The 26119-nt window shown below is 41.1% G+C and overlaps 3 protein-coding genes and 1 long non-coding RNA gene across 8 annotated transcripts; 2 read left to right on the top strand and 2 right to left on the bottom strand.

Moving 5' to 3' along the window:
* Positions 1-11: 11 nt before the first annotated feature.
* LOC116925660 (neurobeachin-like protein 1) lies at positions 12-21047 on the top strand. Of its 3 annotated transcripts, none has more exons than XM_045171328.1 (47): positions 12-749; positions 3104-3200; positions 3478-3640; positions 3700-4511; positions 4757-4948; positions 5014-5347; positions 5405-5493; positions 5567-5716; positions 5786-5921; positions 5993-6090; positions 6155-6238; positions 6311-6573; positions 6642-6828; positions 6889-6991; positions 7055-7187; positions 7242-7406; positions 7476-7563; positions 7662-7762; positions 7838-7938; positions 8021-8161; positions 8230-8414; positions 8474-8639; positions 8712-8845; positions 8904-9320; positions 9410-9568; positions 9632-9791; positions 9849-9991; positions 10056-10310; positions 10382-10600; positions 10663-10859; positions 10916-11026; positions 11093-11613; positions 11677-11832; positions 11941-12119; positions 16235-16384; positions 16843-17000; positions 17093-17217; positions 17291-17317; positions 17513-17660; positions 17889-18174; positions 18256-18408; positions 18470-18671; positions 18739-18853; positions 18914-19154; positions 19231-19340; positions 19401-19838; positions 19899-21047. In XM_045171328.1, exons 4-47 carry the CDS (start codon positions 4509-4511, stop codon positions 20689-20691), a joined length of 8316 nt encoding a protein of 2771 aa, XP_045027263.1. In that variant the 5' UTR covers positions 12-749; positions 3104-3200; positions 3478-3640; positions 3700-4508; the 3' UTR covers positions 20692-21047. The 3 variants fall into 3 exon arrangements, with proteins under 3 accessions (XP_045027263.1, XP_045027255.1, XP_045027265.1); XM_045171320.1 differs by having other exon boundaries at positions 3104-3407; XM_045171330.1 differs by lacking the exon at positions 17291-17317 and having other exon boundaries at positions 13-749; positions 3104-3407.
* On the bottom strand, positions 12130-14578 carry LOC116925721 (extensin). Of its 3 annotated transcripts, none has more exons than XM_045171393.1 (4): positions 14453-14578; positions 13484-14348; positions 13101-13333; positions 12130-12887 (listed from the first exon to the last, which is right to left on the bottom strand). In XM_045171393.1, the coding sequence occupies exons 1-4, from the start codon at positions 14474-14476 to the stop codon at positions 12420-12422; spliced, it is 1590 nt and encodes a 529-aa protein (XP_045027328.1). In that variant the 5' UTR covers positions 14477-14578; the 3' UTR covers positions 12130-12419. The 3 variants fall into 3 exon arrangements, with proteins under 3 accessions (XP_045027328.1, XP_045027321.1, XP_032788359.2); XM_045171386.1 differs by having other exon boundaries at positions 13101-13626; positions 13690-14348; XM_032932468.2 differs by having other exon boundaries at positions 13101-14348.
* Positions 21048-22008: 961 nt separating the features above from the next.
* Positions 22009-24611, bottom strand: LOC116925828. The gene is made up of 5 exons (XM_032932597.2): positions 24330-24611; positions 23306-23477; positions 22921-23066; positions 22639-22837; positions 22009-22553 (listed from the first exon to the last, which is right to left on the bottom strand). The coding sequence occupies exons 2-5, from the start codon at positions 23467-23469 to the stop codon at positions 22349-22351; spliced, it is 714 nt and encodes a 237-aa protein (XP_032788488.2). The 5' UTR covers positions 23470-23477; positions 24330-24611; the 3' UTR covers positions 22009-22348.
* Positions 22944-24531, top strand: LOC116925873. The gene is made up of 2 exons (XR_004395790.2): positions 22944-23086; positions 23158-24531. It is a non-coding gene; the product is annotated as an uncharacterized LOC116925873 (long non-coding RNA).
* Positions 24612-26119: the final 1508 nt, after the last annotated feature.

Genomic DNA, 26119 nt, shown 5'->3' with positions numbered 1-26119 from the left:
CTTCTTTCGGCGTGCAAACTTGTGCAATTTGAACTCGACAGTGATCAAACAAATGAAACACAATAGGTTAACGGTGCACTTGTGAAACTTTCCCTTTCTTTTTTTCCAAAAAAGTGACTTAATTTTCATACGTTTTTGTCTCCAAAACAGCCATTTTTATGGTCACGTCACCTCCCTTCTCAAATTTTACATAGACACACATACGTTTGGGAGGTCTGTTGAATCTTAATTGTTGTTAGTTGGAGATCGTGCAGCAGCAATCTCTTTTGGTCTCTCCACGACTTTTCACTTCTTCCCAACGTGACTTTCTAGTTTTGCTTGAAAAAAAAAAAAAGCGGAACAATAGCGAGAGTATAGTGAATCTCACCCACTTTTTTGAACGTTGCAACTCGTCGACAAACTAACCAACTTCAAGAACGACTCGTTGCAGATGGAAAAACAAACATGCTTGATCAATAGTCTAGTGCAACTATCCTTTACTTTCCAGTGATTTCCCATTCGATCTACATTACGACACGAATGTAATCGGAACACGAATCAAGCTTTTCGTTCTCTAGAGAGCCTCGTTTTAATTAGACTTCTGGCAAAGCAGTGCCTTTAACATCCTACAGTCTAATTTTTGAAGAACTCGACACTGTGGGATGCAAGAGAAATCTACGAACGAACAAAGAAAAAAAAAAAACAAACACACTGTTGAGCAACAAGATATGGCCACCACGTTTTGAATGGATGCTCACCGTTTTCTCCAGGTAAAGTGTCGTTTTTATTGTAACGTGATCCCCACGTCTAAACGAAACTTTTTGTGCAGCGTATTTTCACTTCTTCAATAGTTTAGCTGTACGTGATCATTTTTTGTTTGTTGCCAGCTGTCTATATATCACATGACATGCGGCAGGAAATGCGACAGGTAATACAAAGTAGCCAGAGGTGGGATCAGAGGTTGCAACCTCGATATACACTCTGCAGAGGGCAACAAAAGAGTTATCCACCCTCTTTTGTTTTTTTTTTCCCTCTGAGGCATACGCATTAAAGCATTACCTCACATGAGGGTAGGCCTCTTTTTATTATTTTGAAGATAAGTGTAATTATCGTCGGTATATTTTCAAAGGTTATTTGAACGTTAGATGGAAGCACATGGATGATGAATGCGATTGATGTCAAAGTGTAGAAACAAAAATCGTTTTTAACTCTTGGGGGAATAATTCTTTTAAACTTAAATCTGATAAATTATGTCTTTAGACATTGATGGAATGACGCCGCTACATTTTATACTTGGTGAGCATGAGGTCTACGATGTACCACACCGTGACGAACTTGTCTTTTTCCCCCCTCTTCCGGTCCTTCACCGGCAACTCTTGAAAAAATTTCATTCTCTTCTGATATTTGTACAAATACCAAGTTTCCTTTTCTTAAACATAACTTTTGTGCGGCTCTCCTCATTCAGACTCTCTCTTTTCTTCTGATAGAAATATTTTCTTTTAAAATATTAATAAAATTAGGTGAAATCTAGTGAAAAGGAGGCTCATTTTGCCCAGCAGCGTAGTTTAATCGTAGAGGCCCAACAGAACGATTAGCCCGTCCAGTTTTATAGACGTAGCGTCCCTTACTTTCGTCGGATAAATTCCAAATGACCTAATGAGATAAAAGTGCAAGGAGAAAGGTAGATTTGCGGTTCTACTTTGATAAGGGCTTGTTGAAAGAGTTTGATGGATCAAACTTGCTTGGACTTCTTTATTCAGGGACTAATCCATCAAGGGCGTCAGGAAACGAACTGTGTCCTTTCAACGTAGAAGGCCACACAATAAAAGAAAAAAAAAAAAAAGTTTTTCAAATGTTTTTATGCGTCTCGTGTTATAAGGAAAAGAATCTCAGATAGAAGGAAGACCTCGATAAAAATAATGAACAATAACTGTAGAGAAACGACCGTCGAAACATTTGAACCGTATATACACGACGGGAACGTAACAACCATAATTGTCCTTCCCCGCGCTTGACTTTTGTGTCACGAAGAATTAGGAAGAAAAAAAAAAAAGCGTTTGCTTATTTAGCTGTTTGCTACGGTGCGGAAGCGTGACCGTGAAAAAGCTGTCGCGCGACACATTTTGCCTCTTCCAAGCAACGACGAGATTGAAATTTGACCGAATTAAATGTTTGATGCTTTGTCTTCAATTGCGCTAGGAAAAAAAAAAGGGAATTCTAACAAGATGACACCAAAAAGACTAAAGCGGAACAAAAAAGAAGGAAAAATTAAACAAAAGAAAAAAAAATGTCCGTTAGCGCGCACAATCTTAAAAGGACCTTTTTATTTACCATAATGTGAATTAAACGCTGCCAAACGGACCGTAAAGAACCGGGTCAACGTTTTTATTCCCGGCTATAGATACATTCCCACCAATTCGTGTCGTTTCACCAAATAAAAGAAGAACGTCCTGTGTGTGTGTGTGTGTGTACAACACGGTGGAATCGCACAAAATGACGTCCGTATACACTCTTATCGCTGTCGTTACACACATCTGCTAAAACTGTAGTGGTCACGGCAGCAGAAACAAACCGTTCCTCCTCGTCATCGGCGTTTGTTTTGTTTTTTTATTTTGATAATGTCGGATGATTGCAGGTATAGGTTCGCATGTACGCATACAAAGCGACGTGTTTTGGTCACGAAAACAAAGACCTTCATTGCATGTGTTTTAAATGAAAAGAAAGAAAAACACAAACCGGTTATAAAAAAATGGTGACCGCACTGCTGGTTTCTTCAATATTTTATCTGAAAACAGCAAAACGTCCTTCGTCTATACTCTACGCGTATATCTACACAACCTCCGGGCGAATACCATTGTGGTTAGTTGAAGGGGAAAAAAAACAAAACAAAACAAACATTTGGCATCCGATTATTGTCGTTTCCTTCAAGGAAACCAAACACAAGAAAAGAAAGATAAAAAAAAAAAATTCAGCCGTGGTCGTTAATCCAATTATTTCTCGTTTATAATTGTCTACGTGGAACTGTATCGCACTGTTGCGCATCTTTTCCGAGTCCAAGTTGAGGTCTAACTATCTTTTGTTTTTTGTTTTGTTTTTTTTTTCCTCATCTTTGCGGTGGGTTCAGAAAACAAGAGCCGAATGTCAGGCGGGGAGAACGACCCATCGTGAATGCATCAAAGACAATGAGCAGATGGATAGGAACACGAGCCTGGCTTCGTCGGGTACGTAAATCACGACGAGGAGAGATCGGACTCTCACGACGTCACGAGACTCCCTACTGAAAGAAAATCCTGTTATCTCCAACCGAATTATTCTTGGCGGTAGCGTTTGTGGAGAGGATTTTTAAACCAAAAAAAAAGAAGAAAGCAAAAAAGAAGGGAAAACAAAAAATCCCACGTAGTGTTGGCCATGTTTTTCTCGCGTAACTCGTACGCCTATAGTTGCTTAGACAAGACGTTTGGTTGGAAATAATTTTTTTTTTTTCTTCTTCTTGTTTAGCTTTCGGCTATAAGAACCGTGAGCTCACGCCGGGCAGTACTCGCTGCTGTTCTTGGAGATGATGTCGAATTATAATAAGCTCCGCTGAGGGGCACACGCTATAACTTGCCTAGTCTTCGTCACATTGGTGGATACGAAATATGTTTTTGCACGGATGAACACAGTAGGTGCGGCTTTCGATCTTCTTATTCATTTTCGTTATCACGAAATTGTTCGCACCAGTGTCCGGGAGCAAAGATAATAAGCCGAAAGAAGGTCAAAACTATATGGATGGCCGTCAGCATCCTTAACTTTCGCTAAAACGTGTGCAGGTCTACATCGTGTAAACAAAGGTACGTACATGCATATGTTCATCCGACGAAGCGGAGCAGATGGTACCACCAAATCAAAATACAATAGATTACGATAAAACGGGTTTTCTTTATAGTTCAACGATCCTTTTCTCATACAATTTTGCATACTCATTGCCACTTTCGGTGAAAAACTGTTTTCTGGCCGATCGATTTACGTGCACTACAACATTGTCAAGATGAGTGGACCGTGTGACATCAAAAATATTTGTTTTGGTTTACAAAACGTGGTTCTTACCTGGAAGACTGTTGGGCCGTGACTCGAAATTCAAGACGATTGCGCACGGACGAAGCACTCGAACTGTTTGATTCGGATAACAGGAATAAACTGAATGGCCAACCCAATAATTGGAGAAACTGGTTCCCGTTACCTCCCGTTCAAATACACAACAGAGAGCCAAGGCATGATTGGTGTCTTGTGGGTTGGGTCGCTCAAAAATGGAAAATGAAGCGAAACGTCCAAAAACAAAAAAAAATAGTTTCTTTTTTTTACCGGGAGATGGACTTGAACGTAAATATCGATCAGCTGATTTCAATGTATTTTTATTTTTTTAGTAGTCTCTCAAACTCCCAATGTCACGGATGTCAGAAACGCATCTTTGTCGCAATAAATTTACAGCTTGACGAGCTTTAGTTTACCGGTGATCACGTTGACTTTGATTCTTATATCCTCCAAGCTTTATGGTAAGAGATTTGTTTCTCTTTAGTATGCGTTTTTTTTATTAACGTAATATTTATATTTTACAACAAGATTTGTATCGTTGCTGATTTACAATCGATAGTAATTCAAATTTTTTTATTTAAGTGAAATCTGTAAAATCTAAATTTAATACAGTTAGTTTTTTTTTCTAAACATGAAGTTTAAACTAGCAATGGGTCTGAGATGATAGCAGATGTCAAGATATATTTCTGTTGTACTTTGTTTACAGGCAGATTTAAAATTTGGAGATTTTCTTGGAGAATTTATTCACCTCTGGGAAACCCAGTTGGAAATCAGCTGGGATGGCAGCAAAGAATTTTCGTGCATGTCTGAAGAAGGACCGCACCTCTCCTTGCTACCTGATGAATTTCTTCCTTCTCTGGACCGTCAACTCTTTCAGTTAAAGGCACAGATTGAAGATGTATAGTGTTCAATAGTTTTCTGTCTTATGATTTTGAACCAACTAATCATACTTGTTATTTGAAGGATGTGAGTTGGAAAGATATAGAAGCATTCATTAGAGTTGTGAAAGCTCTTGTGATTGTGAGCAGAAATCTGGACAACATTCCATTTATTGCATCATGCCAACTGATTCCATCATGCATTTCAATTTCATCCAATGTTTTGACCTGCATGGCTAATGGCAGGGAATTGGCAAAGGATGAAGTGACATCAGTCGTGTTAGTCTGCCTGTTCCTGGAGGCCCTTTATGATCCTTACTTTAGCTACAGAAAATCTATTTTCAACCAAACAGTTGACACATCAAAAATCAAGTATCAACCTGCCCTTCTTCAAGCTGAGCTTATCCCTTTTATTTATGGTAAGTGTTTTAGCTGTTTTTATTTATGTTTATGGTTAACCTTAACTGCTGTCATAGATTGCTTTCAGCATTTGAATGCCACCTCCATTCCAGTAATTGCCTACAGTTTATTGAATCTTTTTGGAGGCATCATCAAAGGAGCCCAGGTGATTGGCAGTGAACATTTATTTTAAGTTTCTGTGTCTGGTAATAATGTACTATTGTTTGTTTTATCATCAGCATAATGCAGCCAAGGCCATAGCTCCGGCGACAGTGCAGCTTCTGCAAAAAGCTTTTCTTAATTCAAATGACAATCTTCAATTAGCCAGTGCTGTTTTACACTGTGAAACTACTGTAGTGCATACATTGATGAACATGCGACCTGACCAGGTAAGGATATAAATAACACTGCTATTTTCCTTTGTGACTAGAATTGACAGGTTTCTCGTTTATATTTAGTGTCAAATTGAGGTGGGTGAAGTGATGGAAATATACCAAAACACGGTAGCATTGCTAGCCAGTCAAGAACCTGAGTTATTAATCCAAATTTCAACGAACCGGACGCCAATCCTTTGTCTCGCCGTGAAGTCAATAGGTTTAATCCTTTTTTTTTTTTTTGTGTTCAACTTCCTTTCTTTCATTAACATTTGTTTGTTTTTTTCCTAGCTCAATTTTTGCGACATCGACGTCGAGAATCACTTCAAATTTTATTAGTGCGAACAGGAGTGGTCGACTTTTTAATAATGCTTCTTTTTGATGCCAAAGTAGAATCTCGTAGACATAGTTCTCGATTTTCCGGAATTTATCTTTATTCTAAATATGTTTCAGTTAAGTCCCGAAGACAAACGAGTGTTGGTCGTTTCGATCGTCAAGGCTTTAACCGCTATTTTACAAGATAACAAGCACGCCCAGGCGAGTCTTCATTGGGAACATTTCACCAATGAACTTCCATCATTCTAACTTAATTTCCATATGTTATAACAGGAAATGCTACTGAGTAGCGGAGGTTATCAAAAATTGTTTGAAGCGATTAAATCGCTAGGACAGCCTACGCGCCTGATGATGGATAGCTTAATTGCCATGGCGATTGGTCGCGATGACGAAAATGGTGAGGAGCATGAATCGATGGTTCGCAACGTGGAGCCTATTGCGTATTTAGTTGATTGGCTTCCGGGAATCACTGATCATGAACTTCAGTTCGAAACAGCTTCGGCCATCAATAAACTCTGCTCTTCATCACTTCAGAGGTTATTTAAAGACAATTTTTTTTACAGCATTTTACAATTTATCGCAAGCAGCCCAATTTATCCTTTAGCAAAGCTATTTGTTGTCAACGTGGACTACTCCGTCATGTGATCTCAGTTCTGGAATTTCATTCGAAACTGAACATTCGCAGCGTCAAACAAATGTTGCGATTAATCCAAAGCCTAGGTTCCCATTCAATCACCGCATCTGAATTGAAATTGATTTTACGGCTTATGAGAGATACGAACGGTGAAGAGGTACGTCTACGTCTTTCATGAATCTACCGTTTCCCATTATAAACAAAGGTTTCTTTTCAGTTTCCATATTCTTCGTACATACTTCATTGCTTATCATCTATGGCGAAGAAAGATGCTGCTTGTCAAGAATGCCATTATTACTTTGACATTCAGTACGAGACAGGTGAAACGAAAGACAAAAATTTTAATGAAAGTTTTAAAAAATTAATATTTTTTATGTTTACAGAGGGCATTATGGTTACTGATGTCGCGCAATGGCAAAATTCTGGTTACGCACTTTCCATATGCACGTGGCTTCGTTTAGATGCTCTGGAAAATCCGTCTTCCATAGCCAGCAATTATAGACGGCAGCTCTTTAAGTATGCATCTCATTCATTTTTCACGACGGTTTAATTTGAACATTTTTCGCACAGCTTGTGTTCGAATAAAGGACATGGTTTCGAAGCTTTTTTCCTTTCGGATGGCACTTTGGTAGTAGGTGTCACATGGAAAAAGGAATATACAACAGCCATGGTTCACAGCGTAATTTTAAATGATCATCAGTGGCATAGCGTCTGCATTTCATTTATTCCATCCAGGTGAGAAAGTTTTCTATGATGGTAGTTTAGTCGTTAAAAAAAAAAACCCCACGTCGTTTTCATTTTCAGGCGGATTTTTGGTCAAAGTCACCTTTCTGTTTTCGTGGACGGCACGTTGCGGTTGACGGTGAATGTCCGAATCCCTCCAGTTAGCGAGGTAAAAATCTCCGCTGTTATCTAAACCAAATCATTATTTAAACCAAGGTCTTTACAAATGTTAAAATACGTTTTTTTTTTTTCTTTTGCGTGTTACAGACTTTTTCCTCTTTCACCATTGGTGCGCCTGCTATTTTAGATCAAGACAGTTCCAATAAGCAGGAAAGCAATAGCGTTCACAGTCTTCCAAGGAAAAAGAGGTATCGTTTACCGGGAAAAAAATGATTGAAGGGCTTTACTGAGAATAACGTTGGCTTTGACTCATGTTTCCATAGTGACGTCCGCTCGCCGGGATTGTCATCTCACATTCCCAATTATTTTTCTCTGCCTATAGCACTTTCCTCGCTTAAGTCGGCTGCCAACGAACAACATACCGGTACCTATATATATATGACTTTGGTAGTGAATGTCATTTCAAAACGACGTCTTATTATTCTTTGACGGGGGGGAAAATCTAGATCCTGAAGTCCGTGTTATTCCCCAGGGAAGCCAAGATTCCATTTGGGGCAAGTCTACGTGTTTGCATGGCCAGATTGGACTCTTTGCCGTACTGCAGGATTCCTTGAACCCGCAAAATGTTCGAACTTTCCACGAAGCTGGTAGATTTCGATATATAGTTGTTTGATGTCATCTTTATTGTTTTTCCAACTTTCCGTGTTGACATCAGGAGCCAACAACATGTCAATATGGAGTTCCGAAGACTCCAATCTTGACGTCGCTGAATTCTACTCAAAGGTTGCGATATGTCTTTCAGCCAGAGCTTACCACAATTCGTTTTGCATGGATCTTTCATCCACTCATCAATTCAGTGGTATCACCAAAGCTCCAGTTTGTTCTGCGTGGGATGTTAAGGTAATTCTTACTATTTAAACTTCGCTACATGATTTCTAATAAGGAATTCACTTTATTAGGAGGTCTTGAGTTGTATTGGCGGCGTCCAAGCTCTTTTCCCAATTCTTGATACCGTCGTACGAAACGAATACGCCAACGCGGTTCTCACCGGCCCATTGTTGAGCCCTGATACAGAAAAGCCGGACGTGGATGGCTGGGAAGTTCTTCCCTCTTCGTCGTATGCAGGTTTGAAAAATATTTCTGATGCATTAAATGTGCGATATCATATTAAATGGCAACTGTTTTGTGGCACCTAAGATTGGAAGCTCGAACAAAATCCAGTTTCTGGATTTTTGTCTCTACTAAGAAATGTCCTGCATCATCACTCGACAAACACGGACCAGTTGGTGAGAGGAGCTAACATAGCAATAATTGGAAGCCTGATGCAAAAGGTTTGAAAAGGTGTAACGGTTTTCCCAGTCAGATCGTCAACTTCGATTTAAATTACAGGTTCAACCCTCTTTAATTGATGTCCAAGTTTTAATGGCCGTTCAGCTTCTAGTTGAATTCGCCAGAGATGCCCAAGATCCTTCGTTCCTTCAGAGTCTTTACCAGCATATTTTATTCGATATGAGAATATGGTGCAGATCACAGTTCCATGTCCGTATCGGTCATGTGCAGTACTTATCGAATCTGATTCACGAAGACCGGCATTCGTTTCGGAAAAAATACGGCCCGCAATACTTGCTTGATGTCATCAAACAGCACTATCAAAACTGCGACCAATCGGATTTGAGCATCGATGACAGAAAGACAATGCGCCAAGCATTGTTGGGCATCTTGAAAATGTACATTAACAAGGAGATCACCGCCAGTGACATTTCGGCCATAACCGGTTTCTTATGGTCCGTTCGTGACAACGAAATGGTAATCGTCTCGAACTGTTTAAAAAATGAATTGCTAATGAATAGTGGTGGCTGATTTGTTCTTTTTCTTCCGTGTGAATCCTGGCAAAGATCACTGAGATGTTAGATGTCCTTTTAACTTACGTTGAAAATAAGAACACGAAAGATCAATTTTACTTGCTGCTTCTTGAACCTCGCTGCGCCGAAATACTTTATGCTCTACTGCTGGAGAAGATTTTTTCTACCGAACTTCGGGAGAAAGTACTAAAGGTAAAAACGGCCTTTGCTAATGTAATTCACGTTGTTTTTTATCATGTTTTATTCTCTTTCTAGTTGTTGATCAATATTCTTAAGACCGATCGTGCTTATGAGAAGAGTAAGCTACGTCTTTACTTACACGATGTAGGATTCCAAGGATTGCTTATGCTTATGCAGGGGCAGCCATCGAGTTTGGAAATGACGCATTTATTAACTGACATTATTCTATCAAGAGGTTTTCTTAATCAGCATTTATCCCCGTAAAAACGGACCTAACAATTTCAATTAACAGATCATCCGAATAGCTACACTGGAGCCATGGCACTAGCCTTTTCACTTGCTGAAGAAAACCTGGAAATCAAGCTGGAGTTTAGTAAAAGGCTTTTGGGCTTTATGCTTTCACGACCCAATGCTGCCTCTGCTTTCGTCAAACAAGTAAAACATTTTCTAGCTATTCGCCAGAAGTTAATCGATGTCATTTCACTTTTACGTCTTCTAGACCAGTTGGCAAGAGTGTATTGCTCGGTTGTTAATTCGGAAACCAATCGCGGCTGCTACTAACACAGGAATAAAACCCATGGTACCAGATTTGATTGACCTGGATGTGGAAGCAGCCACGTACCGCTCAATATCGACTCCGGTTACGGCCACCACACCATTGTCGCCATCTAAAGCGTGGCCAACCACGCCATCCATGAGAGACTCCAGTGGAATGAACCTTGGTTTAAGTGCAACTTTGGAACAAGATATTAAAGTATGCTTCATTGCGTCTTTTTTATTTTAACCTGAGATGGCCATTTAATGTTGCTGCGCTTCTCGCTGTAGGATGTCGCGGAAAGCGTTAGCAATTTAGTAGCTGGTGCGGTAACTGGTAATCTCAATAACATCGCCATCGCAACTGGAAACCTACAAAATGCTGCTGAAGTACTTACGGACAATCTGCATAATGTTGCGGGCAATTTGCAAACCAACATTCACAGTGCGGTAAACAGCGCGGTCAGTAGTGCATACAGCCTATTTCGTCAGAAAACTCTTCAAGTTCAGGTATGAGGAATTTGAAAGTATAGGTGAAGTTTTCTCATATATCGATTTTTGTCAACCAACAGGGAAGTTTGGAAGAATTAGGTGAAAACACCATCCAGCGATTGAAACGACGGAGTCAGTCGGCTCAGGGGGCAATCGAAACAACGGATGCAGCCGATGCAGGAGCTTCAAATAATTCTTCTCCTCGATTAAAACATCCCTATCGATTTTTAGTAGCCCCGCTTGAAGTAGCTGTTGATGCATTGAATATCGATCAGAGGTAATCCCAGAGCAGGCGGTAGTTTTTACACCACTTGATTTTTCTCTTTTCCTCAGTGATGATGATATTCCTAGAGGTAAACAAAGAGAATCTTCGTTGAGCATTTCGTCGCGAACATCGGGCCAGCCAACGGCAAAGAATTTTAGTGAATTTGGTCCTCACGAAAGGTAAGCTTTTCAAACATATGCATGAATCATTTGAAAATGTATATTGAATGTTTAAAATCGTTGCAGTTTGGACGTTGAAACATACAGTCTTATTTCAGAAGTTTCTGGCCAATGGTCTGGTTTGGTCTTAGATCCTACATTAGATCCGGAAGAGGACTTGTGCTCGACAGTGCTCAGCATTTATCTCGTGCTTCTTTGGCGTGGCATTCCGGGCTGCTCGAAAGATGATTGGCGTGAAAGAAGCCAGATTCTGAGTTGCATCAATCTTCTCGGTCTCAACAACGAGCTATATCGTTCTCATTTGGAGATTAAACGTCGATTAATTGAAATTATCCTGCAAGTTGCCTCCAACGAATTGAAACAGCTGTCAGCTAATGCGGCTTCCAGAAACAATGTTTTGGTTAATTGCCAGTACGCAACACGTTGGGTCTACGACTTAGTCGTACTAGATCCTCACGAGGATGAGGCTAAAAAGATGTCGCTGAAATTGCTGGAATTAACTTTAGCCATTTTCGACATCATGGACGTTTTTCGAGAAGAAGATTTTGCAGCCAAAAAATCAACAGAAATGTATCACATCGCTCTAGGTACTATAGTTGTGCATTCAATGGTCACGAATGTGATGGAACCGAGTTTCAAACGTTATGTAGGGCTACTCCTTCGTTTTGCGTCCAGTTCGAGCTCCGAATTGTGTGCCATCGCTTCTGCCCGACTTCATGCTCTCATTCAATTCAGAAGTCATCCTGAAGCCATCGAAGTTGCGTACCTCATCTTTAATATCAATTCCAGTCTTTTGGCTGTTCAAGGTAATGAACAAATCGAATTCTCTTTTACAGCTGTCGTTGAAAATACGAACGTTCTTCGTCGAAACGATTTATAAAATTTAAATCTCATCTTTGATTGTGGTATTTAAGGAAGTGAAGACGATGCTGACCGTTACTCCTGCCTGATACCCATCATGAAAGCTGCCCTGGAAAAAGGCGGATCAGAACTGGAATTTCAGTCGCCGTGTCTAACGCTCTCTGCAAACCTATTCGATGAATTTCGAATTATCAGCCAAGAAGATGCCTGGAAAACTTGGATCGACGATAAGGTAAAGAAACTTTTCTTTTTCATTCCATGTATTTTTAGAATTTCTAAGGGTTTACATAAGGAGCAAGCGCCTTAGTCTTATACGATAAGCTGTTTTTGCGATTAACCTCTATTAGATTGTAACAACAATATCGACTGATTGAAATTATATGTACATCATCAAATATGAGGGAAAGGAAAAACTTAATAGGGCCTGCCTGGAAATGGTACAACAGTTAGTACTGGTTAAGTGAATTTAAGTTAAATTGTCTAAACGAATAGGTCACGGTGCTTGATACTTGCAAGTGATTTGAGCACGTTTTTATCCTCTAAAAACATCTTTGAAAAAGTCGTCAAAATCAGGGAAATCGTTACTGCTAAAGAAGCCGTGGTTGCTAGGCTCATGAGATGCTGGGCTATTTTGATACTCGCTACGCTCGGTGTGATCGACGACGTCGTATTCCGATGGAGGGGAGTATGGAGCGTCGGTCTGGGGTGGTTGAGAGTAAGCTGGTTCTTCGGTATGGGCTGGTGCTTCGGTGTAGGTTGGGGGTTCGGTGTAGGCAGGAGGAACGTATGCTGGCAATTCGTAGCTGGGGTCCTGTGGAGGAGAGTAGGGAGCTTCTGTCTGAGCTGGTGCATCGTAATTAGGAGTAGGGTAAATTGGGGCTTCGGTGTAGGCAGGGGGAGGGTATGGTGCCTCGCTTGGGAAATAGCTGGGAGACTCGTACGGTGGTGGATTGTAGGATGGCTGTTCATATTCTGGTTGCGGCCTCTCGTATTCCGATCCCTAAATGGATTGCAAATTTTGAATTTGTTAGGATTTTTCTGTGCTTGATTTTGGTACACAGGAAAGCGGAAATTGTAAGTATACTGTTAATGAAACAAACTGCGACTTTTTCTTTGAATCTTAAAATACGGCGTTAATTTGGGGTAGATATTAATTGAAAATAGCAGGGAAGAGATCGAAAGTGGAAGTATAGGTAGAGAAAGTCGTTCGTACCTGTGATAATGGTGGGAAGTTGGGTTCGTAACTTGTAGAATAGCTAGATTCTGGTACTTCAGCTGCTTGTGAAGGACTGTATTCGGGTGCAGGAGAAGGATAAGATGGAGCAGGTGAAGGATTGTAAGACGGTGGGCTGTAAGCTGGCGGACTGTAAGACGGTGGGCTGTAAGCTGGCGGACTGTAAGACGGTGGGCTGTAAGCTGGCGGACTGTAAGATGGTGGGCTGTAAGCTGGCGGACTGTAAGACGGAGGGCTGTTAGCTGGCGGACTGTAAGCTGGCGCTGGTGGACTGTAGGCTGGTGTTGATGGGTCGTAAGCTGGTGTTGATGGGCCGTAAGCTGGTGTTGATGGGCCGTAAGCTGGTGTTGATGGGCTGTAGGATGGCGGGCTGTAGGATGGCGGGCTGTAGGATGGCGGGCTGTAGGATGGCGGGCTGTAGGATGGCGGGCTGTAGGATGGCGGGCTGTAAGACGGAGGACTGTATGCTGGTGGGCTGTAAGACGGAGGACTGTATGCTGGGGGGCTGTATGCTGGAGCTGGGGGGCTGTATGCTGGAGCTGGAGGGCTGTATGCTGGAGCTGGAGGGCTGTATGCTGGAGCTGGAGGGCTGTATGCTGGAGCTGGAGGGCTGTAGGATGGTGAGCTGTATGCTGGAGCCGGAGAGTTGTAAGATGGGGCATTATATGTAGCCTTTGGTGGACTGTATTTACCCTTGGAGGGTTTGTGATGACTCTTGGCCGGTTTGGATTCAGCTTTTGGTGGGCCATACTCAGCCTTTGGTGGGCCATACTCAGCCTTTGGTGGACCATACTGAGACTTTGGTGGGATGTGTTGAGCTTTAGGAGGCCTGTAAGCTGAGGCCTTATAAGATGACTTTGGTGGACCATGAGCCTTAGGTGTGCCATACTGGGATTTTGGCTTTTGATGATGAGCTTTTGGTGGGCTGTATTGAGCCTTCGGTGCTTTATGATGAGCCTTGGGTGGGCCGTATTGAGGCTTCTTTCCTTGGTATTGAGATTTTGGTCGCTTTAACTTCTCCTGCCATTTCGATGGGCGGAATCCGTTATCGCTTCCATGCTGTTGATGTCCGTGGTGGTGATGACCGTGGCCATCCCTCGCCTCCGGACCCTCCATATCCATTCTGTGCTCGACTGACAGGGCCATCATTTTGGTTTCTTCCGCTAAGTTGTCATCCAATCCTGCCACCGTTACAGCTAACAGGGCCACCAATGCTGGAATGACGAGCTACAAAATAACATAACAAAATCATTTTGTCATTTGTTTTTTTGTTCTTTTTTAGAGGGCACTTGATCAATTATCCACTTTAGGCAAATTCTCTTTAAATTTACCTTTTGAATTCCGGAACGTTTCATGGTTGCGAAACTTGTCGATGTATCTATATCGTTTGTTCAGCGTAGGATGAGGAATTGTTGTGCTAAAACTGAAGATCTTTACTGGTATGATTAGAATTGCAACGAACACCGGCTTATATCCAGTCGACGAAAGCTCCACCCCCATTTCAACTGTCCAATCCATTCCCGAAATCCGTCTGTTGGACCTGAGTCACGTGATTTGGTTTCCCGTTTGCACATGGTCTGCGCTACTGACCGCTCTCCCGTTTCAATATTTGGCTTCGATTCAGCAGAAGAGTTATGGCCTTCTTTTTTTTTTTTTCTTATTCGTTTCCATTTCGATCACCGTATTGATGAAAGGTGGACCACAAAAACGTGTACCATCTTCTTAAAAAGAATTTGAGACACGATTGTCAAGAGACTGACACGCTTGAATTGTTTCTCGTCACGCCTGTGAGTTTAATTGTGAATTTTAGAAAGTTTGATCTAGTGGATATGTCTTTGAATTTCCAAAAACAACTCGCTCCCGCTAAGAAAGGGAACAAAATTGGGGGAAAAGAAACACTATGTTTATCACCAAATATAGTTAGAGCCTGTGACGAAGTGACCAACGGCTATAGGGTACATTTTTTTTTTTTTTTTTTAACTCTGACTTCAAAAAACGGTTCTATTATGGAGGAGAAAAAAAAACCCAGCAACATATTGCTGAAAAATTGCCTAGAATTTGGGTTAGTTTTAGTGTCCCCTAAAGCCACAGTTTGCCGTCATCGGGGTGCTTGAAAAAATGATGCATCAGTAGGAAGCCCCTTTTTTTTCCCCGTCTGCATCTTGGTAAAGACTTTTCAGATGACCTAGTTGTACGATATATTTGTCTTCTTTTAGTTGTCTGTTTCATCGACAAAGTATCGTTAGTTTACCGATGATTTAGCGTGGCTCAGCCATTTGCATATTTTTTTTTTCAGCAACACACTGGTAAAAATGCTTTCTCCATGCCCAATACAATGACGTCGTTTACGCTGAAATGATCTCGAGCATCCCCCCCAAACAAAGCCAGTTTGTTTTGGGTAAGGTAATTGTTGTTTGCCACTTATTCGTTGTTCGTGGGATTTATTGCATACCACACGAACCTAGTGATACGGCCAACGATAGCATTCGTGCGCAAGAGATCTTCGAGGAAAATGATCCAAGTGGTTTTGTTTCCTGGTTTACCGAGACGCATATCATAATTTTGTCTTAAAATTAGAGCACAGCAATTTTATTTCTGCTTGCATTTGCCCAGGCTGCAACGATGCTGGTACATGTCAGTTTGTCGTAATGAACACACGAGATCTATTAATGTCAGGGGAAAGGGCTGATGTTTTTCTACATTCGACGAGCTTCTCCAATTTTTTGTTGTTGTTTTCTTTCCTCCTTTACGCTCGTATGGATGTGGGACAATGTGGTAACGTTAGTCCGATTTTGGGTAGGAAAACAAAAATGATCGACAGACTTTGCGCAGCGTATGGTTTTCCTGTCATCAAGAAATAAAACTACAGCAGATGGATGTCGATCGGCACTACGTTGACTTATAACTAGGTCAAAATCAGATGTTTTCTGCTAGAGGCTGTTGCTGGTGAAGAAGAAGGGGGGGTGGCGGAAACATCTTCTTATGTCTCGCTGCATCTCCTAAGAGCTAACATCCCCCTTTTTATTATAGTATTAGTGTTTTTTTTTGTGTATAAGCTTTTCCGTATAAGTAACACAATGTGTATGTATCCAATTATTTTTCTGATGTGATAGATCCGCCCGAAAAGCGACCTTTTTCGCACCCTTCACCTGCAAGCCTTGCCTGAAATCATGAATCGAAGTTGGGCCGAGAGCGACGAGTCTGCCATGTTAGCAGTACATCGGAGATGTCGTGAAGTCAACGAATCCAAAATCAAATTCCAGGTGAGTACCGATCCCCAGATTTTATTATTCAATGGCCGACTTTTTCCGGAACTCATTTTATCCAATACGCGACTACAACAAGCATCGTGAAAGTTTTCCCCCATTTTGGATATTGACTGGCAGCTGTCTTCTTTGACCACAATACTGCACAACGTGGCCAGCTGTGTCGTCGATCTGTAATTCCATGTTTTCAGCTACAGTAACATTATCTATCTAACCAGCTGGTGAAAGAAAGAAATTCAATTATATGCTCCATATTATTATTACTAAAACAAAAAACAAAAAATAGATGACCAAGTTTTCCTTTCGGTGGGTCCTTCGGTCACATTCGTTGGCGTGTCGTGCGGCTACGCCGTCTTACTTTCATGAAGAAAAAGAAAAAATGATTGATTTTTGTTGCTGTTGTATAATTGAACTGTCAACGTCGTAACTGTAATGGACGCTTTCTATTTGACCAGATGCAAATTTTGGACGCTTTCCGGAGTAAACAGTCGGAAGAGCACGTTCGATTCAATGCGCTCTTGAGTCATCAGCGCGGTCACGCTTTAGTTATTCGGAAGAAATGGCGACAATTGAAGCATTTCCTTATCGGTCCACGTGGCTCTTGGGCTCAACGGTAAAATCATTTTTTCTTAGATATATATGTTTGTTTTGTTGTTTTTTTTATTCGTTTGTCAGTTCACGTAGTTTTGTTTGATCGAAAAATAGAGTCGATTCGGAGAAAAGATGGAAGCTGTCGCTGTGCGAAAACCGTTCGCGAATGCGCCTCAAACTTGTACCAAATCAACATTTTGATCCTCATATCCAAGCGAGCCGATTAAGGGACAACGCAGGTGAGTTTAAGCGAAAGAATAACGGGGCAAACTATGTTGCGCATTAAACTAACGAAATGAATTACTCAAAAAGCTTTCAAAAAAGGCCGTCAGAACCCAGGTAGGTATAATATAACACAGCATCCAACAAAAGATTTGTTTGCATATTAGATAACTTTTGTTTTAATAGCTAGTCAGTGCATGGTCAGTTAACACGTTTTCTTTTTTATTATGGCCTGCCTTACTGCATATGTTTTAATTGTGTGTTGTTGTTGTTGTTTTTTTTTCTCCCTCTCGTTTCTCTTTCACCATTCAGGAATTCAGGTGGATGTTCAAAGCCAAGATTCACTCAATTGCTTGTTGCCTAGCAAGGTGGCTAATCAAGTACTGAAACGAGCAATCAACGCTCAAGAGCCGGAGGACAGTTTAACGGAAGAAGATTTGGCGTTAGCTGCTTCTCTAGAGTAATGTTCTAGCCCAGTGTAACTGGGTCTTCAATGAAACTAGTAGTCCAAAAGTGCAGTAAAAATTTTGACTCTTTCATTTTTATGGTCTTTCTTTCACCAACAGATATCGTGTGAAAGTAGGATGTTTTTGAATTTCTCTTGCATTTGGTTTTGTCTTCGTTACTTTTGTGTTTCGTTTTTAAATGGAGTTTCAAACTCGGCTTGAATGTCGTGTTTCATTTATAGGAAAGAAGAATTGAACGAAGGAAAGGAGAAAGTGACGACTAGCGAAGATTGCGAACTGGTGACACTTATGTCCGTTATCAAAGGCCGTTTAGAGATATCGCGTGGTTGGATTTGCTTCTGGGATGCTGGCCTCGGTTGCGAATCAGCGGATAGAGAACGAGTTGATTTCAAGTTCGCTCTTAGCCAATTACAAGAAGTTCATTTGCGGCGGTACAATCTGCGTCGCAGCGCCCTTGAATTTTTTCTTATAGACCACACGACTTACTTTGTCAATTTTAACACTAAGGTACTTTTGATTGATAGGGTTTGATCAAATTTAGTTAATGGAATGTTAAATTTATTTTTGATTTATTTTTTTTTTTAATAGACTCGTAACAGAATTTACAGCCGGATTCTGAGTTTGCGTCCACCGAATTTATTGTATTACAGTAGTCGGTCACCAGCTGATGTTCTTCGCTCATCTGGACTCACCCAGCGCTGGGTTCAACGAGAAATATCCAATTTTGACTACCTGATGCAGGTACCAAAAATAGGTTTCATTTCCACCCGTATCATTTTTAATAACCGTAATTTAAACCTAGTTAAACACCATCGCTGGTCGGACCTACAACGATCTGTCACAATATCCCGTTTTTCCCTGGATCTTGGCTGATTATCAATCTGAAACTCTTGATTTAACTAAACCAACTACTTTTCGGGACCTCTCAAGACCCATTGGGGTCGTTAATCCGAAAAATGCCAAAGAAGTTCGTGCCAAATACGATCAGTTTGAAGATCCGTCAGGTCTGTTTCAAAAAAAAATTTCGTTTCCAGCAAACTGTTTAATGTTCAAACTTCATCCCCACCATAGGAATCATTGCCAAGTTTCATTATGGAACACATTATTCGAATGCGGCCGGCGTACTGCACTACTTAGTTCGAATGGAACCTTTTACTTCGCTGCACATTGAGCTGCAAAGTGGCAGGTACGTTATGGCGCCATTAAGTCTTTGTAACGGGCAGACAATGACAATGTCGTTCAACAGGTTTGATGTGGCTGATAGGCAGTTCCATTCTCTTAACTCGACGTGGCGCTTGCTGATGGATAACCCTAACGACGTCAAGGAACTGATCCCCGAATTCTTTTGCCAGCCGGAATTCTTGATTAATATGAACCGGTTAGACCTCGGAATATTGCAAGCAACTAAGCAACCGGTTGATCACGTGGAGCTTCCACCTTGGGCCAAATCGCCGCATGACTTTATCGATCAGCACCGAAAAGCACTGGTTAGTTCGTTATGATTAATCTATGCGTTTCAGTCAGTTAAAAAGAGTACGACATGTTTGCCGGGAATGTTTATAGGAATCGGATTATGTGTCTGCGCACTTGCACGAGTGGATTGATCTCATATTCGGTTACAAACAAAGAGGCCCCGCGGCAGTAGAAGCTCTCAATGTCTTTTACTACTGCAGGTAAGACTTTATTTCGTTAATTGTATGGACAGCCATTTGAAAAATTGTCTTGTTCTATAGCTATGAAGGTGCAGTGGATTTGGATTCGATATCGGATCCTGTGGAAAGACAAGCAGTGGAGGGCATGATCAATCATTTTGGTCAAACACCCTGTCAGCTGTTTAAAGAGCCTCATCCAATGCGACTCAGTCAGTCTGAAGCTCTAGCCAAATCGAAATATCCTCCTTCGATGGAACTTTTCTTTGACGGGTTGTCGTGCGTTCACATTGCTGATTTGACTGTCGAACCACGAGATTCCATCGTTTATCTGAGCATCCCCAATTCCGATATCGATTCGACTCGCAGTCGGGGCTATGGCTCTCAAGCGGCTACCATTCCGGACGTGTTGGTCAGCGTCAGTCGATCCGGTTGCATTGGTCTTCATGCCTGGGCTTCTCATGACAAGATGCTGCCCTACGGCTTTTCTCTGGAACGCGATCCAACATTGAACAACCCCAGGTGAAATCACTTTCCTTTAAACATTTCGTTTAAGTAATTGCCAATTTGAAAATGATTTAGAAATCGAAGGAGAATCAGTGAATCATTTCATCCAAGCGTGAAGCTGAATAGTCGTTTAATTAGCGTCTCGTCCGATGACAAAGTGTATGTCGGTGGTCAGTTGGATAACAGCATCAAAGTTTACGCTCTTCCACGACTGAGGCTGCTCAGTTCAGTCACTCAGCACATCGACATTGTAACATGTTTGGCCCTGGACGAGAGTGGATCTCAATTGATCACAGGCTCACGGGATACTACTTGCATTGTTTGGGATCTATCGTCCTCTGTGCTCAAATCCGTCCAGGTCCTTTATGGACATGACAAAACTGTCACTTGTGTTGGCTTGTCCACGTCGTTGGACATGGCTGTTAGTGGATCACTGGACGGAACGGTCAACGTGCACACGATTAAAGAGGGTCAATACATCCGCACTCTTCACGCTTCTGGCCGGACCGACATTGAACGGATCATCATTGCCCAGCTTTGGCTATCCGACCGAGGTGATGTTGTCTTTGCTGCTGAAGAGAAAGACAATTTTTCCATCCAATCGTACTCGATCAATGGCGAGAGATGTGGCCTTTCGTACAGCCCTTTCGCATTTACTGCTCTCTCTTCGGCCAGCGATGGCTACGTCGCTTGTGGCGATTCTAATGGTAATGTGACTATAAGACGAATTATAAGCTTGGTTCCCGTTTTTGACATTCCAATGCAAAGCTCCATTGAAGATCTAGTAATGGCTCCTCGCAATACCCAACTTTTAGTAGCTCTACGAGATGGCAAAGTAGTTGTTGTTGCGCCCAACATTCCGCAGTAGACCACGGATAGTTTAGATTCTCTGGATTTCGAAGTCAGTTGAAAGTCAAGAGTTCGCCTAGTGATAAAACAAAAACTTTGTTTTTTTCTCGTTACGAATATGTTGTGGAAACTTCCGTCTGGAGGAATTCTTAATGGAATAATAAGTAAGACGTAATATAGTCTTCTCTTGCGATTGTATAATTTTCAATGTTTTACGTCGACTTATGTGTCCTTTTTTTTTTTGTCATTAATGCAGTGATTGTTGTGACACTACAATGTCTAAACAACAATCGTAATGAATTTTTATTTGAGTATCGTTTATCCGTTTGAATTCGCGAATGATTGTAAGCGAATACAATATATTTTATAATTCAATTTTTTTGCGGCTCCCACGTGACTTGCACTGATACGGATGGTGTCGGCAGCAATTCCATACAGGTGATTTATTTAGTTGGGTTTTTGATCATTTGTAGATCTGATCGAGTTATCTGTATGCATTAGATTCGATTATGTTAACCTTTTGGAACAAAGCTGAGTGCCAACTTTAGATTGTACAACTCTTGTGGGCTATTTCCTGATGGGAATACGTTCATACATTAATTGAAAAATGCATTCATTACACCGGGCTTCGATTCAAAATATACTAAATAACAACTGAAAAGGTGTATAACGTGAAAAGGAAAAGTTCAAGGTTCTCTTCATCCCGATCATCTCTTTGGTGGTAAGAAGAAAAACAGGACATTTATTATGTATTTCCGGAATTAAATGCTCAGCTGATCGAAATGGAGGAAAAAAGTTTTAACAGTTCCACGTTGGTTCTTTTTTTAAATACTTCTATTTTTGTTTTAGTTTCTTGTTTTTTCCTTGTTTTTTCATTTATTTGGCAACGGATAGTGACTCACAACGGTTCATTCTAAAATTAAATTGAATTCTGCATTAACTTGTTTTAACAGGACATTTTGGGGTCTCGCTCCGAATTACCTGGCCCATAATTGATGATTCAAATGAAAACAAACATACGCGAAAAACTGGTATTTACTTGGTTCAAGTCTCAGCAGTTTTTGAATTGATTACTTCCTCGTGTCGTGAATCGCCAGAAGGTATTTAAGGGACCACTTTTCAAGTATCCTTTCAAGAGTTTCTTTTTTTTCCTTTTTTTTTTTTTACTATGTTGGATATCCGCAGAAAGACGCTCAATTGTGGTAAAAATAATTTAACTTTGTGGTTCGCCCCGGGAGTCTTTCCCCGCCTAAAATTACTGAACTATAGTAGCAAAAAAAAATAAAAAATATTATGTTGTTTTCTTTTGAAGGATATTGACAACAAAGAGCGTATAAAGACTTCCGGTTTAAGATTTTTTTTTTTCTTTTTTTGTATTCAGCAAAGAGACAACAAACATCTTTTCATTATGTACATTTTTTTTTTTTTGCATTACGGTTATGTTTCTAGTAAATAAGAAATTGGAGAACACGCTTGAACTGGATCGTCCTTCTGTTTGTTTGAGATGTGCGGGGAATGATAAATAGAAAATCGGGAATTATTCGGCGCGAGGGTTGATTGACCACCGTTGCGCTGTCGTCATAACATAAGAAAGATCCATCGCAGATGGATCTTTCTTGGAAGAATATTGTTTTTGTTTTTTTGTTTTTTTTCACAGCTGTAGATATACAATGATATCAATTTAAACCGGGGAGGACTTCAGACAAGGAGGATTCCTGCAGTCCAATAGGGCGGGCGTACTTTGGACGACAGACGCAGCCGTTTTCGACGAGGACGTAATCTTGGCCGGTCAGCGTTACCGGTCCAAGCGGGATAACCAGAAACAAATAGGGAACGTAGGTTTGGACGCACTCACCGTGCACGACGTCACACTCGGCTGAACTGCATAGGTGAGGATAAAGAACGTATTAATAAAAGCACTCATCCGTATATCGCCTTCAATAAAAGGCAAGTGTGTTGTACTCACTCGCAAACCTCAAAGATGACTTGCTGGAGAAGATCCGGGAATTTTTGGACGATAGTGACAGGCTGGCCGGAAGTCAATGAAACACCGTATAACGGTGCTGTAGTATTGTACCGCGTCTTGCAGAGACGACCACCGGGAGTTGAACAGCCGGTAGGGCCGGCACGCTGTTGCGATTGTGGCAGATCAAACACGTTCCTTGCTGTTTACCACCGTAATGATAATTTCTCAGTTTAAAAATAATAATAATCATAATAATGCTCGTTTTATTTGAAGTTCGATTACCTTGGCGTTGTAACAACTGACTGGAGTCGTGGCCGTAGTTGGCAGCCTCGTGAAATTTGAGCAACGTCTTTTGCGTTTCCGCGGGATCGACCAAACGCGATGCCCGACCTCGTCGGTCTGATTTGAACATGCGTTCAATGGCGGATCTATTAAATTTAATTGATGGGTTGAGTATATCCGAATGACAATTCGTTCATTTATTTAATTATTTTGTTGATGCTGTTGTCTGATTTTTAGAATTTTCTACCGGTGAGTTCCAGTCGTCTGAAAATTCCTTGAATTTCAGTCACGAATGAGACAGTCAAGGACACTCATGGCGAATACGTTGAGCTGCGCAGAGTTTGGCTACTGAATGTCAAATTTTCTGAATTCTAAGTGTACTCACGTGGGGTAAGGGGTATTTTCCGGTCCAAGACATGAGGTCAATCCCGATAGAGCGTCGCCATTGAGGTATTTTAAGCCGGCACCTTGACACGAGCTTAGCTCGCCGTTGACCAAGCCCGAGAGACACGTTAAGCTGAGAATTGTCAAGTAGACAACAATTGCCATCTCTGAAACTGTGAGGGATGGGGAAAAAGATCATTACGGGTTTGATGTGGTAATCAATGTCCATGCACAAATAGATAGTAGGGTACAGGGTATGTAGGTAAACGGATAACTGGGTAGTCTCTAATTTGGAGATGATCGAGAGCTTCTAGCAAGTAACGGGCATGTCCAAGGTTAAAACCTGATGCTGCAGAGAAGGGTGATGGTTCATGGAAGTTGGTCAGGTAACGGAACACGCGTCTGTGGCATGCAGCAATATAAACCGAAGGGTCATTTTATGTCGGGCTATTCCACAAAACTGGTTCTTTGTCAAGAAGTTGCTCAAGCGGCTTCCGCCTGATGTCATTCGCTATGACAGATTCGACGTTGGGAAAGGACGCATTCCTACCCAACTTACGCGTACCACTACCAATTAGTGTACTGTTCATAATGTTTAGCCGGTTTAAGGTGTACAAAAAAAAAAAAGTCTATAGAAAGGATGTAATACCGTTAAACAACATTCATCAATTGTTAAAGAATACGATCGTTGTTGAATGGAGAATCAACGGAGTTCGTTGGTTTCCTCCTTCCTGGTTTTAACTTTTTTTCCCCCTTATTCCGCCAAGATTTAAAACATTCAGAGAGGGTCAAGAACCAAGAGGTCAATGTCACAGTTTGACACGCGTTCTTTTCTCTCAGTGATCTTTGTCCGATGTTGTTTGCTAGGCCTCTAAGAAACCAGGAAATCAAGTCTTTTGGATATTGCCCTCTTCCCACCCATCTTGTAAATTTAAATTCGTCTTTAAAAATTTTTGTTTTAAGATGAATTTAATCATAACACCATGCAGCACACAAGTGGAGAAAATGTGGGATATATGTTTTACCTTTAAAAAGTCGGTTGTCTATAATGTTTGGAAGCTGGGCTAGAAGGTGACCGGTAAACACTCGACTCAAGGCTGGACGATCATCCAGTTTCCAAATATTAAAAATGATAACGCGCGTTTCAACACGACAAGAGTGGCATATCTGATTTTTGCGTCAATCAAAATGTCTTGAGAACTGAAAAGTAAACGTATTTGTCTTCTTTTTGTGTGTGTGTGTGTATTTTTATTCTGGGAATGTATAGGTGTTTAGTCGACGCTGCACCGTCAAGAACTGAACTCCAGGTAAGTCTCTGCCGCAGGTTTTAACTTCCTTCTTCTTCAGCTCTGGTATTCGTTCTCTCTCTTTGTCTTGGATTCGTAAAAAAAAAAAAGACAGGTTTTCTTATAGTCGGTAGGGAGAGAGGGGAGGGGGGGCTGAATGCGGATACTTTGGGTATTTTTTTTTAGACGGATTCACACCGCTGCCGAAGTCCTTTTCCTTTTGTTAAAAGCATTCGACGTCGATTTCTATTTTGCCCTTGGGGTCGATTACCTGGCCGATACCCCAAGATTGGCTAAATGTTTCAGCTGCTCTGATAGTTTATTTAACCCAAACTTGCCTAGCGAGGTTGTACGTAGGATTCATCGAAATGCGAAGTTCATTAGCAACTTTTAACGATTGTCGCGATATTCCAACGTTACGACTCGTTTTCTTGGAACTTGGAAGAAACATAGAAAATTCATGCTTTAAATGAATCGTCAGGGATCCTCGAGACGGAACGCCGGATGTTGAGACTACAACTGTATCATCTCCTTGCCTGTTGAACTAGACGCTCCATCATATAGCGCATAGTTGTCTTAATGGCAGCTAATAGAATACGCCCTCAAAAAATAATGCTCACAATTCAGTTGTGTGACTTACATATTTTCTGCGGAAATAGGTTAGAGACATTGTGGATGTACTATTTATCTATCAAAAAGCGAAAATTGGGCTAGAAATTCTCATACTCGCGCTAAAATTTGAAATCGGAGAACTGTTTATCCACCAACGTATGCATCTTTCATGCTGCTACCCAATTTGCTTAGTGTATGTTCTCCAACATGCAGCAGGTTAATAATTATTATTTTAAAAAAAAGTTTGTGACATTACAGATTGACGTCATCCTCAAGAACGTTGGGAATTCTGTTATTGCGTCGATCTAATGAATCATTGACCTCAACTCGTTTCGTTTCCGCACACAAAACAAGTGCCGTCGTGAATGCCCAATATCCCGGTTATTATACGACCTTGTATTTTGTGGTAAAAACAAGTGAGTTGATTGATACACAAACAGCGCTACGGCATAGTGCGATTGCCGTTGGCATTTGGGGATGAAGAACATTGACCCCAATGGATATTTAGTTTCGATTTCGGATATCGGCTTTTGACCTGGATGACCTTGTGTTTTATCGATTTCCTAGCTGGATGACGCGTTAAATGGTAACTGATCAATCTAACTCAGAGGATTCTTTATTGTTGATAATGCACGAGAAAATACAGCTTATCAAGTGATAAATATATTTGGGGCAGTTTCTATTTCTTTCACACCTGTTTAAACTTACAGACCTCGGGTGTTTTCGGCGCTTTAACATTATACGCAGTTGATGGTGCAGTTTTGCTAGTTTCATCGAACGCCTAAGTAACGCGTAGTTTGATGGTTCTAACCTAGATTTTCAGACATGTTTTATTATCTTTGCTATGAACAACGATAATCCAAAGACGAAAACATTATGAAATGTATTTTCACTGACTCAGTTTCATTCTTACGTCA

Source organism: Daphnia magna, linkage group LG1 (genome assembly GCF_020631705.1).
Source record: "Daphnia magna isolate NIES linkage group LG1, ASM2063170v1.1, whole genome shotgun sequence".
Lineage (NCBI taxonomy): Eukaryota > Metazoa > Arthropoda > Branchiopoda > Diplostraca > Daphniidae > Daphnia > Daphnia magna.
This window is presented reverse-complemented; position numbering and strand designations above follow the sequence as displayed.